The 20,159-nt window shown below is 37.6% G+C and overlaps 1 protein-coding gene and 1 long non-coding RNA gene across 2 annotated transcripts in view; one reads left to right on the top strand and one right to left on the bottom strand.

Annotated features, from left to right (window-relative positions):
• Positions 1-873: 873 nt before the first annotated feature.
• The window catches only part of HNF4A (hepatocyte nuclear factor 4 alpha), a 70,563-nt gene continuing 51,277 nt past the window's right edge, over positions 874-20,159 (top strand). The window contains exon 1 of the mRNA XM_081946534.1: positions 874-1,001. Within this exon, the coding sequence (XP_081802660.1) occupies positions 950-1,001 (52 nt within the window). The 5' untranslated portion in view covers positions 874-949. The remainder of the gene's footprint in view (positions 1,002-20,159) is intronic.
• Positions 4,252-20,159, bottom strand: part of LOC309388843 — a 31,178-nt gene continuing 15,270 nt past the window's right edge. Inside the window, exons 2-3 of the long non-coding RNA XR_014174850.1 lie at positions 7,175-7,349; positions 4,252-5,920 (exon numbers count right to left, since the gene is read on the bottom strand). This is a non-coding gene — a long non-coding RNA (uncharacterized lncRNA). The remainder of the gene's footprint in view (positions 5,921-7,174; positions 7,350-20,159) is intronic.

Raw genomic sequence — 20,159 nt, 5'->3', positions numbered from 1 at the left:
AAAAAATAAAAGATCCCAACATCCCTGCTAAGATCAAAGCGAATATAGGCAGAGCAATTCTACTTGCAGCTGCTTTGACCGTTAAAATTAATTTCAGAGTTTTATGTGATTGTTTTTTTTTCTTTTTTTCAGCATTTGAAATTTAAATTGGTTATGTTGGTCATATATGCACTGCCTGTGGTATGAAACCACACTGGCAGCATGGTTGAAATGCCACACATACATTTTAGAAAAACTCACTGAAAATGGCCCAGAGCAATTAATACAAAGGTAGCCTCCATCATGCGTAAGCACAATCAGACACACATACACGCCCTGATTTATTTACACACTACACAGAGCCTGGCACAAATTCGTTCGCCACTGTCTGTTCTTTACTGTAAACAAATGCAGGTCTGGCCACAGAAGTGGGCTGCTTATCCCCAGCGACAGCATGGGGATCTATCTGCATTTGTCTCCACACAAAGCCATTGTTCTTGGTGTTTGTTTGGGGAGGGCAATAAAATGTCCCATGTCTCAGCAGCTGTAAAAGTGACCTAATTCACACCTCCTCGTGGGAGTTCCCTCTGCTTCTCTCTTCTGGACTGCTTGTCTGTGCCTCTTTGTCAGGGAGAATCCAGAGGACAGCAATTTTTCCTCGTAGGGAATCACCTCGGGCCTGAAACCAGGTGTCAGTGGAAATCCCAAAAGTGTGCTATAAAGTCATGTTTGAGTTTCAAGCTTGGGAGCAGTCACTATAGCTACCGTGGCAGACGGCACCTTGCAAGTTGGTTTCCATACTAGCTTGGTTACTATTTAACATCTCCACCCACATTAGGCCTGATTAAGCGAATCAATAAGATAACAGGCGAGGCAGGTTTCCTCACCCTTCCTCCCTCCCTCCCTCGCCCAGCTTCTTTTCTTGTTATTTTACACTTTCCCATTTTCTTCAGAATTATACTGATGAGAAATGGTCAATGTAAGCACACAGCTAAGTGCTAAGATGGAGGCCCCTCCGTATGGTGAGTACACAGGCTCCTGTCTGCCTATTTTTTCTTGTTTTTGAGGAGAGACGCTCAAAGGTTGAGCAAAGCTGTGTATACTCAGGGCCGACAAATCCTGCTGTTTGTTGTTGACCTATGGAGACCTTATGCGCTAGGCCAACAAGCATTTCCTGCTATCCGTGGTCTCAGATTCCCTGCAGTTGGCTTTCTCTTAGTCTGTTGGAGAAGCAGCACTGCTGCCCTTGACATGAAAAAACGAACAAGCATTCCTTGAACTGGGTTTATTTTGATTTTGAAGTGAGAATGAATTTGCCAAATTTTAAAAAAAAAAGTTTAATGTAAAACCAGCAGGAAAGGAGGTTAGGAACTAAGCTCAGCTAACCTTAGATCTGAGACGGGGACAAAAGCAGACTTTTCAAATGCAGTATTGAAATTTGTACCTTGCTGTTGTGTGTGTGTCTGTGTGTCAGAGAAAGAGAAAGACAGAAAGAGAGACCATGCCAACCTTTGCACAAAACTTTGCAAAGAGATGTAACAAAGGAAGGCAGAGTTTTCTCAATGAGACTGATTTCTGAATAGATATATATGGAAGGACTATTGTGCTGTTCAAATTGCATAAAGTGGCATAAAGTCATGCTTATATTTCCAGTTGTGAGTTCTGAGGTGGACTGAATGCTTAACCCCATATTTATACGTATAATGCATTTGTTGTCGGTAAAGATAATGACTTTTCTGTCTGAGCTATGTACCCATACACTAATAGAGCCCTTTCCAGTCCTGTTTTGCTCATAGATTTCTTGTGAATTAAACATGTGCAGAAAAGATTCTCCCAATACATGTTGTGTTGCCCATTGTCCTTTGTTGACAACAGTGGCAACTTAAGACCACCTCCTTAATCAACAAAACTTTAAAAAAACCCAAGTTATAACCTACTGGAATAAGGAGTTTTGTTATGTTATTCATAATACTTGCATATTGCATATTTTATATTAATAAATTATATTAGCAGCTGGATATAGGCAACCAATCACTACGAATCGCAATGTGCTAAACCTGAATTAAACAAATAATATTATGCTTTGCTTGTTGTATGAACCTATATTATGTTGGTCAAGAAAAGAAATGTTTAGAAGTGAATCTCAGAAGCTAGTGAGATTTCTGCTGGCCACTAGGACTCTATCCTTGATCTGGTTCACTTAACACTTCACTACAGATAGTGGTCATCAGGATTTTTGTAGTCCTACATAGTACATACCAATTTCTATTTATGTAAAGCATTGTATTCTAGTCATTCCCAAGCACACCCCTTAAGATGGTAGGTTTGGTTTTGATTTAGCATGCTGTAAGAAACCCGCCATAATTTATACCTTGTCTGTTCTTTCGACTCTAATTAGTTCAAATCATAATTAAGCAATGATTTAACACAATATGTTAATCCCACCTAACCATAACCCTGGCAGATTGATCTCAAAGCTTCAAGGGCTGCAACCTTAGATTGGTGTGAGCATCAAGTCATCTGACATCCTTCTTCAGAGCAATATAGTTCAGATAGGAGGGCTCTACCTCACTTGTAATTTCATTTTATAAGAGCAAGCATGTCCAACCTGTGTCCCATGGGCTACCTGTGATTCTAGACAGCTAGTAATGTGGCCCCACAAGATTGTAAACCTTTAACATTCTTATTTGGTTTTTCATATATTTATTTGCATTAATTATATTATATATTTTATATGCGACCTAAGACAATTCCTCTTCACTCAATGAAGCTCAGGCAGGCCAAAAGCTTGTACATTCTATGATGTGTATGTGTGTATATATATATATGTATATGTATATGTATATGTATATGTATATGTATATGTATATGTGTGTGTGTGTGTGTGTGTGTGTATATATATATGTATATATATATATATATATATATATATATATATATATATATATATATATATATATATATATATATTGTGTGTGTGTGTGTATGTGGTATGTGTATGTGTGTGTGTATGTATGTGTGTGTGTGTGTGTGTGTGTGTGTGTGTTACAACCCCTTGTATGCCTAAATATGGGAGGGAGCTCACTATTTGTGTTGTATTTGTGCTGATAAAAAAATAAAGGGAGACTAGTATGGATCCATTTCAAGCTATTTAGCTCTCATCAGCTAGCCATACCCTTACTGGGATTCGAACCAGGGCTGTATTGCATATTAGGCCAATGTAATTGCCACTAAGCCACAGGTATGTATAGGTAGGAAATAGGTATGCATTTGTGTTACAACCCCTGGTATGCCCAAATATGGGATGGAGCTCACTACTCCCTCTTTCTGTCATTCGGCTCATCACAGAAAACCATCCAGACAGAAACCCATATTTTTATTTTTAATGTTGCCTTTTTATATTTGTGTTGTATTTGTGCTGATAAATAAATTTATAACACAAATACATACCTATTTCCCTGGCTTAGCTGATAAAGGAGGAGAGCCTGTGGCACAAATACAACTATATATACATATATACATATAGTCATACCAGGGGTTGTAACACAAATACATACATATATACGTATATACGTATATACGTATGTACGTATGTACGTACATACGTACGTATGTATGTATGTATGTATGTATGTATGTATGTATTTGTGTTACAACCCCTGGTATGCCCAAGTATGGGAGGGAGCTCACTCCTCCCTCTTTCTGTCCTTCATCCAGGCAGAAACCCATATTTTCAAATACAACACAAATATACATACATACATACATACATACATACATACATACATACATACATACACAATATAATATAAAGGTGGGATGAAGCTGGATCTGATGGTGAAAGAGAACTTCATAATTCCATGGCCAAAGGAAGAGTTGCCCTGCTGTAGAAAGGTGTTATAATTTTTTGTCTAAAAATCAGATCATCAACTGATATATTATTCCTTTGGATTGTTCTTTTTTAATATTATTTAAATATAATCATTTAAAATTTCAACTAAAAAGATAAAAACTTATATAAACAAAAATAATAAAAATAAAAAACGGAGAAAAGAAAGAAAAAATAGAAAAATAGCAAAGAAAAAATAAGAACATAGCAGACAAAAATATAAAGAAATGACTTCTCCTTTTATCATGGCAAATATAAACAATTTTGTAACTTATCACTTTCTCTTAAAATACAATAACTGATCTTTTCTTCTTGTATTCCATCTCTTATCTATAAACAAAGTATTATTATTTAGTCCTGATCAACAAAAGTCCATTAAGGATTACTAGAGATTAAATAACATATTTTGTTTTAACTCTGATCAAATAAACCAACTTAATATTCCTACTTTTAATAACCTTGAACTTTAATCCCTTCAAATAATGTCCTAGAACTGTATTTCTTTTCATTTATCTCTTTGACAAATTTCTTCAAAGTTTGAACAAGTCTCTTTTGTAAATTTAATATAGGAAAGTTATCCAGGTCACACTTTGGTTTGTTATTTGTAATGTCTCTTTTAATTATTGAGATATTAGCCAATTTCATTTGTATATCAAGGATAGCATGTTTTCCATATCTTTCTTTTAGACTGTCAATTTAAAATCCACTTTTTGATCAGACTCGGTCTGGTGTGGTAAAACGTGTTCCTCTCCCATAATACCTTTTTAACACCATTTAGTAACAGTCACTTTTAAATTTAATTTCCACACCCATTGTTCATAAAAATCCTTCAATTTAATATTCTGTATTGGTAAGTCAAATTTAAGTGTTCTTCTCCTTTAACTGAAATCATTCGTTTCTTCTGGTTGCCTCTGGTGTCCAACCTTCAAAGCCTAAGCCATCTTTTTTTAAAAAAGAGAGAATTTAAAACTGTTGGAAGAAATATCCATCTGGTTCAGTTCCAAATGGGGAGAAAGACACTGGAGACATAGAGGCTGTTTGGAAAGATGGTTTATTGATGGACAGGACCACATGGGTTTTAGGTACTGGGCAGCTGAACACATGGAGGAGAGAGAGAAAGAGGTATTTATACCCACTCTTGGTTATTGACCTTCAGCTTCCTATTCCTGTGCAAGAAATGTATTCTATTGGTTGTCAGACTCCCAGAGGGCTACAGCTGAGGTTGTCTGAGATACAATTAGATGAACCTTGCTGAGTGATGCAATGAAAGGGCTTGGTTGTGCCATGTGGTGAGCTCTGCTGATAGATAATCCTATTATGTCCTGGAGGGTCATGTCTTAATCCCATCACCCTGGAGCTAAATGTCTAATTGTCTTGTAGATAGGCTGGGCCAGTCTTGCTGGGGCTATTAAGGAAGGTGGGGGGCTGCTTTCCAAGAGCATGTTTCTCCTTTAGGGAAATATAATATTCTGAATTTTTAATATTTCCTATAATATTTCAGTCTTCTAGGAGACGGGTGGGTGCTAACTTTCTACAAAACAAAAGCCTTTTCTCAAGGGAAAGATTCTCATAATTCCAAATTTTTATTTCAAATCCATCTGGACCCTTTGTCTATTTGTAACTTTCCAAAATCAAAGTTCTAATCCTCCTTTGATTGTTTATTTCAAATATATTTATATTTGTTTTAAATTCTTACATTTGTACTTAAAACCTCTTTTATTAAGGATTGAAAGATACTCATCCAGTACTAAAAATATTGTTGTTCCTAATAGCTAAAACAAACAATTTCCAAACGTGATTAGAAAAGAATGTACATGGACCCAGTGGCCTCTTTGAAAGTGACAACCACAACGGGAGCAAAATGATGTGTATTCCTTCATGTTCCAGAGTTCTAAACCTGCTAGAGACCATTGTGTTGCAGTCTCCTCGCAAGATAGAACCGAACAGGGCACTGGTGGATAGTTTCAAGTCAGTATATTTGCTGGCTCTTCATTCCGCGGTGTTCATTTTCTCTGTGTTTAGTGGAGCCATCTTCAGTTTTCTTCTGCTTCCCTGGAAGTTGTAAAGAAAACAAAACACCTTTGTACTGTTCTTGTTAAGAGAAAATCTGGAACCTGTCCAACTATAATGTTGCCTTTCTGCACAAAGATGAGGGACACCCTTGTGTTCATTTCCTGTGGTTGTCTCATATCATTGACTGTAGTGTGTTTTCCTTTAATTTTACTTTCTGATTGTGAATGAATTATTTTGTGCCTGGAACAACATGCCTGAAAATCTACTATAAAACTGGTGGGTAAAGCCAAGATAAACATGAACATTGACTTAAATGTAGTTGAAATTAAATATATGTTCAATATGGTTTCTCTCAAGTCACCTGTTGAATAATTTTCTTCTACTATAGTCTTTAACATGATATTCTGTACACCACTATTAGGTTTCTGTGGCAAATTGCAACAAACGGTTTTGGGATACACATAAGAGCTATGCTATCAAGCAGGATTCACCTTCTGTTTCTGTCAGGTTTGAAATGTGATGCTGTTGTGAAGCCAATATAGTGCAAAAGGGTGATTTTGTTTGGTTTCTAAAACTTTGGAAGTCTCTTTGTCTTCTGCCTGGAGGAATTACAATTTTAGGCGATTGGGGCAGGCAAACTGGACACATCCAAAATAACTAGAAAAGGGCAACTTCTAGAATCCTTTTCTCCCTTTACAAGATGAAACATACTTTTAGATAATTAGTAAAATATTTTGTCTGGCTTCAATTAAAAAAAAAAAGTTCCAACCTAGGAGTTTAAAAAGCATAACTCTAAAGGGAAATTTGTGGGAGAGGGAAATGGGGAAAATATTTTTTGAAGTTACACCTAATTAATGAGCAATTCGCAAATTTATGTTATCATTTTGCCCAGGTTTAATTTTTCTGTGTACTCTTTTCTCACATTTATCCTGTGATATGAAACCCCTGTGAGTGTTATGACTAAATGGGTATTTTAATCTGGGTCTCCCACCTCGTAGCCAGCTTTTTAAATGCCTGAGTGTATCTGCTCTAAAAGCTTTAGAACCAGGAGTGGGCTTCAAAAATTTCAGCAACGGGTTCTCTGCCCTGTTGCTGGGTGGGCATGGCCTAGTCGGCCTCCTGCAGCACGGCGGGCGGGGGGGGGGAGTTCTTTTCGCCTTCCCCAGGCTCCGTAGGTTTTCCTCAAGCCTCTGAGTGAAAACTGCCTCCCCCAGGCTCCAGCCCTCCGGAGGCTGGAAATGAAACTTATGGGAACTCCTCCCCGAACCTCCATGTCGTGGGCCCTGCACTTACCTCACATCCAAAATAGGCTGAATTGAGACTCCTGGGAGGGACCAGCCTGAAATTTGGAGGTTCTCCGAATCAGCCATGATGTTAGCTACGGGTTCTCCCAAACACTGGGCTTCAATTGTGTGATCATAGTCACCATTTTAAACTTTTTGATTCCCACTGTGGGCAACCTGCTGACCTGTGCTGAAAGAATAATTTTGACAGCATCAGACTATAGCCCCAGTGAATAGTTTCAACTCAGTTTCCAAATTTAGCCTGCATTAAATGGATAGCATCCATCATACCTACAAGACATTAATTCTGGGATATAATTAGATGGCAGTTTGTATGCTGATGAAAAAAACACTTCTCTTGTAAGTCAAAGGGTCAGCTTTGTTTAATGCAGAACTCAATGCGTTTGACTAAATTTTATAAGCTGAAAGGAAATTAAAATTCTAGTGCAATTCCATAGCAAACAACATTCTCCAACTTTCTGTCAAGCACGCAGAATGTGCAATAGATGTAATATACACAACTTTTGAAAATGCAGTGATGTGTCTTGTGTTTTATTATTTTCCTTTGAGTAATTGCTTCTTACATCAGTGTGTTTAAGTTGGTGCCTTCAAAGGATATACAGTTACAGCTGCTGTAGAAACAAACTTTTCAGCGACTTCTTTAGAAAAATGGGGGGGGGATTTTTCCCTCATTACTATTACTCTAATGACACATATATTGTTTGCATGTATTTGTATATAATACAGAAGGCTCAATGTAGAACTCAGAATCAGATAGACTTGCGAGCTGAAATATTTGGTATCTCAACACTGTGTGCGTAATACATTCATAACCAAGCAGATGTGCTTACATAAAATGCCAAGCTTCATTAATATTAATCTTGCTCTTTGTTTTAGCATGTTGTCAGAATCCAGCCTGTTTAGATTATTTGAAGGATTTTATCAACCCAGAAAATCAAGTTAAGTATGTTGTATGAAGAGACAACAATAAAAGCAAGAGACTTAGGCAAAGCAGTTCATTTATTTCTTTCCTTAAGAACAACACAAAAGCAAGAAAAAAAGAAAAAGAAAAGAAAAGGGTTTTTCCAAGATAGCACAGAGAAGTGGAGGATTAACTTATCCCCTCCCATTGTCCTATCAGATCATTTCTGCATTTGTTTCTAGCATTTTTTTTCATTCTTCAGCCAAAATGGCTTACATATAAATCAGTGGGGGCAGGCATACCACCAGCAATTTAAAAGGCATGACACAGGAAAAAGAAAAAAAGAGAAACCTCATCAGCCAATGCTTCAAGTTAAGAAGAGATTTTAAATCATGGTTGGATATAATTTGGATGACGAGAAGTTGGTTTTTCAATGGGGTGTATCATTTGTCCTGCTCGTTTGCACATTTGTGTTTACTAAAATATATCTGGGGAAAGACGAAGGAATTATTCTGTTCAACATGAGCAAATAATCTTCAGTAGACTATTTAATAAGTTATTTTTAAAGGGCAACCTTGCCCTGGCTCCAGACATGGAGGAAGGTTCATCTGAAGTATAAACTAGTATTTTAAATGATCACATGTACATTTTTTGCAAAACTAGTAAGTTAAAATATAATGAAAAGTTATTTCAAATTTCCAAACAAAATTCCATTGGATTATGGAATCATTGACTTAATTGGAGAAAGTTAGAGGAGAGAAAGAAACTGATAAAGGAGGCAGCAAGAAGTGAAGAAGGGAACTTTAAAAAGCTGATATATTTAGGGCTAAGTATATTTGAAAAGTTTCAGAGTATGTATAGAATATAAACAAACACATGAAAGTGCAGCATCACCCATTATATTAAAAAGCCAGTCCCAAAAGAAATGGGTTAATCTTTCATTGGCAAAGCATGAATCCCAACTTCAATTCTCATCATTTCTAAATAAATGATAGCTTGCAGCAGGGGTGGGTTCCTGCCAGTTCTAACCTCTTCTATAGAAGAGGTTCCACAAATCTACCATGCCGTTTAGAACCGGTTCCAGCTCCCTCTCCCCGCCCATCCGCACCACACTTGCCCCGCCTGCTACTCACTGATTGGCTGGCTCACCAATCGCCCCGCCCGCCTCTAAGATTCCTATCTAAACCTTAAAGTCTTAAAGCTGTCAAGTTTGACACCCCTGGGGTTTTTTTTCCTAAAGGGTTAGGAGTGAAAGGGTCTTGTAACTTGACAGCTTTAAGACTTGCACACTTCAATGCCAGAGTTCCTGAGCCAACATGACTGGAGGAGGAATTCCGACTGGGAGTTGAAGTCCACAAGTCTTAAAGCTGTCAAGTTTGATACCCCTGGGGGTTTTTTCTAAAAGGTTAGGGGTGCAAGGGTCTTGTAACTTGACAGCTTTAAGACGTGCCTGCTTCAAATGCCAGAGTTTCTGAGCCAACATTTTGGTTGCTAGCAAGAGCGTTGTTAAGTGAGTTTTACCACATTTTACAAGTTGGCCACGCCCACCTAGTCACATGGCTGGCAAGCCACTCCCACCCAGTCGCATGGCTGGCAAGCCACTCCCACCTGGTTACATGGCCGGTAAGCCACTCCCACAAAGCAGGCCACACCTACAGAAGAGGTTCTAAAAATTTTTGAAACCCACCACTGGCTTGCAGTGCCACCTAGTCTCACGTCCACTAAGTGAAGACAGTATTCTGATATTTGAATATAAATATAATTCCAGAACGTACACTTTTTAAACATGGAAACTTCACACGTCATTCATGAAGTTTTACAAAGATTCCACATGATGTTATCTATCTGCTCATCCATACGTGTATTTCACTAGTATTTAAGTTCTGCTTTTTTTCCTACCACAAGGAATTGACTATGAACGGAAAGACCATAATAGGAAGATAGTCTTTTTTAGAGTGTAATAGAAAAAAATGTATAATTGAATTCCAGTGAAAGAAGTTGCATGAAGACAGTTGATATTTTTGCACCTCCTCTCTTTTTCAGTGGCCGTAACTTGCCATGTACTTATGGCTCTAGAGCCATCTAAGAAATAAAGAAAATAAAACTGGCGAGTTTTCTCTAACAAGTTGTAAATTTTCCACTGGGACCCTTCCAAAAAACCCTAACTCCAGTGGAATTGAATTCTTGATTTGCTAGTGATTTTTCTTTCTATATTTTGCTGGATAGATTCTGAAATAAGCTCAGTTTAATCATTTTGAAGCATTGTTCTTTCTTTGTGGATTCTCAGGATTGTCATTGGGTTTGAAAGTTATTTCCAGTGTTTTAATGATTGGGAGCTTTGAGGGGAATGAGGACAAGCTGTCCCCAGTGTTTCCAGCCCAAATTAGTCTTTTGGCCTAAGTCTGCCTACTTTAGAAAATCAAATTCAATAAAAAAAGGTCCTTCTCCCAACAACACAAAAATATGGGGATTAGACATGTCCTTCTCATTTGCCCATACTGAGCACTGGGTAAATGTTACTAATCCTTCAGCCATTGTCAATAAGGTATTTAAAGAGTATCTGTTCCTAGGTAATCCACAAATACATATACAAATGGCACAGGAAGGATAGTGATTTATAGCACTCAGTCATTTAGAGAACTTCAAAACAAATGATGACCCCATAGAGTCAGGTGCTCTGGAAACTGATAATACAACTCCATTATTTCTTAACTTACTCATCTTCTTGAATACAGTAGTACAAAGAAACATTGGAAAGAATCAGGCAAATGAAAGTTCTCCAGCAGAAGGGACTATTTAATATCTCAGGGGCTGACACAAAGAAGAGGGAGTCAAGCTATTCTCCAAAGTACCTGAGGGTAGGAGAAGAAGCTATGGGTAGAAACTAATCAAGGAGAGAAGCAACTTAGAACTGAGGAGAAATTTCCTGATAGTTGGAACAATTAATCAGTGGAACAACTTGCCTCCAGAAGTTGTAAATGCTCCAATACTGGAGGTTTTTGAGAAGAGATTGGATAACCATTTGTCTGAGGTGGCCTAAGCAGGGGGTTGGACTAGAAGACTTCCAAGGTTCCTTCCAACTCTGTTATCCTATCCTGTCCTGTCCTGTCCTGTCCTATCCTATCCTATCCTATCCTATCCTATCCTATCCTATCCTATCCTATCCTATCCTATCCTATCCTATCCTATCCTATTAGATTATTCCTTGCCTCTCCATTTACACAGCATTGGAAATATTTTCTTTGATCTTGTGGAATATCTCCAGACTTTCAGAGCATGTTTTCAGGAAGTGGTATAGGATTGCACTAACCACCTCTTCTTGGCATTAAATCTGGATCTAACTGACTATCATTAATATATGTGCAGGATGAGAATACATTTAATCTAGAACTAATACTTTGGCCCAATGGATACATCTGCAATTTGGGAGAGTTTGTAAGCACGGACACAAAATACATGCAATTAGAACTATTATCCATTCACAAAATGGTTATGGAAATTTACTAGATCTTTATCTGGAAGCTGAAGGAAGCTGGATGATTGCATCCACACTATGTACTCCCATTCCCACACTGTGTTTGAGTTTTCCTTAATCTAGTGCTGTTAAACTATAACTACCATAATCCCCAACCAGTATGACCAGAGATAATGTCTTCCACATTTTTTGAAATGCAACTACCACAGATTCTTATGGTTTGACATAATAGCTGGATTAATTAGAATTGTAATTCTCAAACTGGAGAATACCAGATTATTTATCCCTGAATATGATCTTTGCTTATACTGGTTGAGAATAAGAAGTGTGGTTTCTGTACCCAATATGAATGCCAGTATATGCACATTTCAAAAATAATTAGGAAAAATGCTTCAGATCAGTTCAGCAATTCTCTTTTATTTATTATTGCAACCTGTTTTTTTTAAATCTTCCATGTGCATGGAAAAAAGCTGTAGCTGCTTTAAGAGTTGAATTAAAGTGGTATTTCAAATCTTAGAAAGGCCTCAAATTATATCAATCATGACAAACTGTGTAATGTGCTCAGATAAATAGGAATCTCAGAACATCTCATTGTCCTCATGAGAAATACATAGAGTCCCGAAAGCCACATTATGTGAAACAGACTATAATGTCCCCTTATTTATTCAACCTATATTTATTAAAGAAAGCTGAACTGGAAGAAGATGAGCATGGTTTTAAAACTGGAGGAAGAAACATCAATAACCTATGCCAGGGGTGTCCAAACTTGGGAACTTTAAGACTTGTGGACTTCAACTCCCAGAATTCCCCAGCCAGCATAGCTGGCTGGGGAATTCTGGGAGTTGAAGTCCACAAGTCTTAAAGTTCCCAAGTTTGGACACCCCTGACCTATGCTATGCTGATTATATTACCCCCAAAGCCAAAAAAGGATATCAAGGTCTAGTAATGAAAGTCAAGCATAGTGAAAAATCAAATATAAAGACGACCAAACTAATGAGAGCAGGTATAACAATCAGCCTTAGAATTCACAGTGAAGATATCAAAGTGATAAACAGTAAATGACTTCTTCCTTTTAGGATCAGCCATGAACTATAGATGCAATCAAGCAATTCACTGCAGACTAGCACTTGGTAAAGCACCCATGAAATCCTTAGAAAAGATGCCCCATAGGTATTTTTTCCAAAAGGCACCAAGAAATTCCAGTTGTCTTTTGGAATAAGCACCTTTGGGACAACCATGACCTAGATGATTGAGAATCTCCACAAACACTTAGAAAAGATATTCAGATCCCATGTTATGTCTATACCTACGAAGTTCAGAATTGTGCAAGCAGTATTATCCCTTCTGACACTGTGGAAATAAAAGTTAGGTTTTGAAAAAGCAGGATTGAAAGAATGTTGATGTCTTTGAACTTTGGATTGGAGAAGACTCCTGAGAACAATGTGGATAGCCAAGGAAGCAAAAGTTGGATCATTAAACAAAGCAACCAGAGTTCTCACCCAAGGCACAAAAAATCAGTCTTAAATTATTCTACTTTGGAGTGAGAAAGGTAGAAGGAAAAGACAAGAGGTTGACCAGCAGCATGGTGGATGGACTCAGTGACAGTGGCAATGAGTGCATCTTTGGAAAACCTAAAAGACCAGATCATCACAGAGAACATTTATCTAAGTGGTTACCAAGAGGTGATGTTGATTTGCAGACACATCTTGATGATACATAACCTTCTCAAAGCAGGCTTATTTTGTTCAGGATTGAGCAGGATAATAAATAAACTGTTTAATAAAAAGCAAAAAGATGCTGGAGGTCATGCAAGGTTGAAATCCCTATTTCTGAATCATTTTGAAGTACATAGTTTTAACAAGTATATTGCAACATATGTTATGACCTAAATAGGATGATCATATCTGGAATGCCAAAAACTGGATAACAACAGATGGAAGCAAAACATCAAGGCTGTTCAGACCATCTTCTTGGTCACTTGGATTTTTCTGCCTCTGTTTGTCATCTGGATATACCTATCAGAAATTTACATCATGGGAAAGAGGAAGTTACTGTGGATATTCCTATAATTCATGTGGCATTTCTATTTGGATTGTTGCTGAACGTTTATATGCAAAAATTGCTTCCCAAGGTAATATAATTTTTGTCAGTGATTATAACTGTTGTCATTGTTTAATCTTTTTGTTTATCAAACAATGCAGTCTTCTTCCCGATTAATACATGGTTTAATCATACATGAGTTTCATATGCCAATCAAAACAATCACCGTAAATCACATTTAGAGTAAGGGCAGAAGTGCATGCCCTTTCTCTATGTTGCATGGACTTTTTTGACAGAGATATTTCATTGGAAAAAAAGTCTCCCCTCCTGGAGACGTTATTTACAGATTTTCTGAACATATTTTTCTATTTTCATTTCAATTCTCTTTCAAGAACCTTGTATGGGAAGCCCTGATCTTAATTAGCTTTCATTGCAAAATAGATATGAAAAAATGAACAATTATGTTATCATTGGAAGAAAAGGATAACTTTTTCCCATGGGGAAAATCTAAGAATGGGTAGATCACTTCCATACTATTACAAGAATGGGCCAGCTCATACAAGATGTAAGGCTAGCAGCCATTCTGTTTCCTGAAGTAGTGTTGCTCCATACCTCCATACCTCTTCATTTAGCCAATGTCAACAACGATCTGAGGATATAGGCAAAACCAAACACTTTGATGCTTCTCAGAGCAAGGCTGATAAAGCTACGCAAACCAGAATAAGTGGTGTGACACCCTATTTCCTTGTTCAAATCAATAATCAGGTCTTCGTAAAAGTGTTTGCTCACATGTAAGTGGTTCCTATTGTAGACTGAGTTTCTAATGGAGACTACTAGACAGTAGTAGGCTTGGCTTCCTTCTTCCCAAGTTATGCTCAATATGAGCTCACCAATTGAAGCCAGATCTGCTTGACTAGAGATTTGTAAAGATGTGCAATGCATGAGCCACTTTCATATAAACTGGATGTACCTTTAATTTCTACCCATTGTAAATACCATATTTCTGTCCTAGGCTGTCAGTCTGGGTAAAAGAGCTTGATTACCAGAGAGAAAGGAATTGTGTAATTCCCTTTAAGTAAATACATGCCACGATTTATTTACTTACCTGATGATTAAAGAAATATAAAATTTGAGGGCAAAAAATCAGAACATTCAAAGTAGAAACATTAAATGGAGTCTTTTTTTTAACCCCAAATTGTTTTCAGCTCATAAGCTGATCTTCATCTAGTTTAAGTGAATAAAGTGAATTACCTCTAATTATGAGGACATAAGGCAGCTCAGTAGCTAAGATGCAGAGCTTGCCAATCAGAAAGATCGGCAGTTCGGTGGCTTGAATCCCTAGTAAGCTCCCATTACTTGTCCCAGGTTCTGCCAACTTAGCAGTTTGAAAGCATGTAAAAATGCAAGTAGAAAAATAGGAACTACCTTTGGTGGGAAGATGACAGCGTTCCGTGTGCCTTCAATGTTTAGTCATGCCGGCCACATGACGACGGAGATGTCTTCGGACAGCGCTGGCTCTTTGGTTTTGAAATGGAGATGAGCACCGCCCTCTAGAATTGGGAACAACTAGCACATATGTGCAAGGGGAACCTTACCTTTAAGATTTTCTGTAGCTTTTACTAATTTAGAAGAAGAATTAAAAAAACAAATCACAAATACAGTTGGCGTTTGTAATAAAAACACCAAAATAAAACTGTTTTAAATACCAGTTTAATAACAATGAGCGCATTTAAATTTTGATTGTGTGAATAGAAAGTAGGGTTTGTGCTGTGATTTTAACGCTAACCTCTGTAAGCACCAGTATTTCTTGCTATTGACAATGACAGTGTCAACATTTAGGGAAGTTAGAGCTCTACAGTTCTATTATTATACTTGGCCTCATTTGGGAAAACTCTCTGTTGACATTGGTGTGGTTTCCTTCATTCCCTCTTGCCTTTTAAACACGCATCATGGTAGAACTTGAAATGGAAATGTTTTACCAGAATCAGTTCAAATCAAACCTGAGCTTTTCCCAATGGCATGGCTGATCACGTATGCTTTTGGAAGGCACGATGAATAAATGATACATGAAATGAGTTCTGACAGTTGGAAAAGAATCGGGAAAATTTGCTAAAATAAGGCTTTCTTTTTCTTCTATGCATTTCAACAGCAGCAGCAGCTGGATCTAGTCACCTTTTCTATCCTGATAGGTAATGTGTTCAACGTATGAAAGTTGGTCCCATCCACTTCAAAAGTTCTTTTTTATAATATAATTTTATTAAACTCATTACAGTGTAAAACACCAATGAAATCAAGAATAGTTGGAAAAGGGGAAAGAGAGAAGGGTCTTATAAAGGGCAAAAAATTAAAAAAAAGTATTAACTTCTGACTCTTTTAAGCACAGTAGAATGAACATAATAACGTTACAATCTCAACTTTTTACTTTGCATACTCAGTATATCCTACCCAGTTCTACAACCCCAAAAAAGCCTAATAGGTATATCCAGAGGTGGGTTCTGGCTTCTTTTACTCCTGGTTTGCTCAGGGCTGTGCTGTGCGCGCATGCTTCATGTGTGCTCTGCGCGCATGCACAGAAGTTTTTAAAAAATGGTAAATAGTAAAAAAAAAAAACCAAAAGTAAAAGAAATACTCGGCAGAACCAATTCGAACCGGTAGAAACCCCACCTCTGAGTTATCCCAAAGTCAAAGTTTTATATATATATTTTTGCATCTCAAGCACAAAATCCAGAAGTGATTTCCAAATAGAAATGAGGTTAGATGCATTCTTCTCTTTGATCAAAACAGTAACACCAGTTTCTCTAACCATTTTTCCAATTGTGGTAATTAGTATATCTTTCCATTTTTGCGATGGTTGCAAAGCACCCAAATTTTGAACATGTGTCCATGGAGATGCGGTGACAGTTGTAAGTGCGAGGAAGGTTCAAGTCACTTTTTTCAGTGCTGTTGTAACTTGGAACAGTCCACTAAATGAACGGTTGTAAGGGGAGGAATAGCTGTACACCTATGATTTGAACTGCTGGTTGCTGACAAACTGTTCCCTGGCATTTTTCCTCTTTTTAATAGCATTCTAACTAAATTATCCCATGAAACATAATGGGGGGCGGGGAGTTCAAGAAACAGAATTTTGTGTTCCTTGAGAGCAACCATAGGTAGTCCGTGACTTACAACTGGTCATTTAGTGATTCAAAGTTACAATGGCACTGAAAAAAAGTGACATGACAAATTTTCACACTTACAACAGTTGGTATATCCCCATAACCACATGATCAAAATTCAGATGCTTGGCACCACGGCTCATTACTATGAGCTGTGGTGGCGCAGTGACAAGAATGCAGTACTGCAGGCTACCTCTGCTGATTGCCAGCTGCTAGCAGTCCGATTTTCCTCAGCTCAAGGTTGACTCAGCCTTCCATCCTTCTGAAGTCAGATAAAATGAGGACCCAGATTGTTGGGGGCAAGATGCTTACTCTGAAAACCACTTAGAGAGGGCTATAAAGCACTGTGAAGTGGTACATAAGTACTATTGCTATTGCTACTAAATTAACAACTGTAATGATTCACTTAACAACTGTGGCAAGGAAGGTTATAAAATGGGGCAAGCCTCACTTAACAAATGTCTCACTTAGCAACATAAATTTTGGGGTCAATTGTGGTCGTATGTTGCGGAGTACCTGTATTGTACATAGTGCATGTATGAGATTCTCTTCCACAAGTTACTATAGAGGTCTTCAAGTCAGCTTGTTTTAGTGAAATTGATGGAAAATAAGCAGCTTTATGATGAAGAATCTATGTATTCTAGTTTCAAATTCATGCCCGAATAGCTCTTGGCACCTATTGTTTGGGTACATGAACAAGAACAATGCTATTTCAAAAGCATTTGTTGAAAACTTTTCCATGGTATATTTGGGAACTTTGAGAAGAGGACATTAGACCAGCCCACACTTTGATGTTTTAAAGTTCTTTTTAAGTTTCCTCAGTTATCAAATCACTAATATGAAGTCACTCTTTTGTTCTATGTTCTGTTTTTACTAGAAGGTAAAGTGGTGAGATGCTTCCTGCTCCCTCTCTAGTCCCTCAGGATATTGATATTCACTTATTAGTATCCAGCTTTTTCCAGAGGTTTTGAATATATTTATAAATCCAGCATCAGTGGAGCCTAACTAAAGCCAGGAGACCTTCTTGAAAAGAATAATTCCACAGGGCAGCTTGCTTTTTATTTATTTACTAGCATAGCGCAGGTATGTATTTATCCCAATCCTATATTAGAGGGAGCCCTCTTATGGAGTACTGCAAAGCCGTTACCATGGTAGGAGCCATTTTAAGGCACAACAGGCTGTATCTTAACAGAACTTGAATCCAAAATACACACTACTACTGTCAAAAGTACTGTAACTTGACACTATAGATATAATTCAGTCCTTTTCATTTCAACAGCCCAAGCATTCTGGAGTTATTCTGGGACACACACACATGAACACACACCGAGAAGTGTTAGGAGTGCCTTCCCCCCCCCCCCAGTATTTGTTTCCAGAGAGTAACTAATCAAGTACCTCTGTGTGTGTGTGTGTGTGTGTGTGTATGTATATGTATATGTATATGTGTGTGTGTATGTATATATATATGCTGGTTTTGTTGTATTCGGGTCTTTTCCCATGTAAGGTTGAGATTGTCTTTGCAACGTTTCGGCAGGATCTCACCTGCCATCTTCAAGCTGTGGGCTTAAAATGTCATCTTCAAGCTGTGGGCATTTTAAGCCCACAGCTTGAAGATGGCAGGTGAGATCCTGCCGAAACGTTGCAAAGACAATCTCAACCTTACATGGGAAAAGACCCGAATACAACAAAACCAGCATACCTACACCCATGAAAATCTACGAAAACAAACAAATATATATATATATATATATATATATATGTATGTATGTATGTATGTGTGTGTGTGTGTGTATATATATATATATATATATATATATATATATATATATATATATATATATATATATATATATATATATATATATATATATATATATATATATATATGAAAATGAACACAGTAAGAGAGAAAAAAACACAGTAAGAAAAAAAGAAAAAACTTCCTTCCTTCCTTTTCCAGCACCTTAAAGCTACAGGACATGAAATTAATTTTGAAGGAACCAGGTTAATCTCCAAAACAGAACACATATGAATAATTATGGAAGCTATCGAAATAGAGAAACACCCCCACAACATGAATGAACGTGACAATACTTCCTGCCTACCAGACATCTGGAAACCAGCCCTAGTCAACAAACAAGCCCCTCCCCCCCAGGCCGTTACAACACGAAACAACAATAGACACACAGCCAGCACCAATCTACCAATCATGATACAACCACACAACCTATCATTCCACTTACTGAAACAAAGTCGGCACTCCACACACCCCCACCAAGATTTATAGAAAGACGGCAGCTCTGATCACACTTTAAGCCCAAAACTCAGCCTAAAGATGGCGAGTGAGACCTCGCTGAAACGTTGCCAAGACAATGTCAATCTTACACGGGAAAAGACCCGAATACAACAAGATTTCACAACTACAAAAAACTATGGATATGTGCAGCAGTGCTTCTATTATATACTGTACATAAAATATCTGCAGCGAAGTGTTTAATTTTAGGTGACACTCCTTCAGATAACTCAATAAAGTATTTCTACCAGTGAAGGAACTGTCTTATCTCCTGTCAACATTACAATATATCATCCAAAAAAAGGAAGTACATTTACTGTGTTAAACTTCCTTTTGCCAAACCATATTTCAGTTGTTCTGAAACAGAACAACAATGCAACATACAATGTGATTGCAATGAGTCGAGGGAAACTCTGAAAATATGAAGGGAAAACAAAACCAGGATATGCAACTGACAGATAACTCATCCTGGGGATGAACTTTTTAAAAAGTGATTTTATGTAAGGTTACATTCAAACACTACATACAATATATTGACATAGTTGCTCTCAAGGTACAAGATGCTTCTATTTTGTCTATTATGTGGCTGGACAGAGATCTCCTGTAAAGAATACCACCTATCAGATGGTGTAAGGGAGAGGGCTAGATGGAAGACAGTCTCTGTCACACCCTCAAGGCAAAGAAATGAAATGGTATAGGATCTTGAGCATGGGGTTGAACTAGAAGACCACCAAGGTCCCTTCCAACTCTATTATTCTCTTCTCTTCTCTTCTCTTCTATTCTATTCTATTCTATTCTATTCTATTCTATTCTATTCTCTATTCCATTCTGTCCCATTCCATGAGAGTCACCATTCTTAGGGTCTTCTGGAAAAATGGCCAACCTGTGGCTCTTTTAGAGGTCATAGGGGATTAATTACAGAACCATTGTGTAAACCTTGAAGCAAACCTGGCTGAAACCATCTTGTGTTGCCTCAAGGACTATGTGACTGGTGATACTGGTGAGGGGGAGAGTTTAATTCTTGTAATTAGCTGAAAACAGTGAGAATTTTCGGAGTTGGTTTTCACCGGCTGTGCCAATATGATGTATTCAATAAACATGTTCTTAGAG

Source organism: Natrix helvetica (assembly GCF_964273705.1).
Source record: "Natrix helvetica genome assembly, chromosome: 3".
NCBI classification, from domain to species: domain Eukaryota; kingdom Metazoa; phylum Chordata; class Lepidosauria; order Squamata; family Natricidae; genus Natrix; species Natrix helvetica.
The sequence above is the reverse complement of the archived record's forward strand: the minus strand, read 5'-3'. Positions and strand labels throughout refer to the sequence as shown.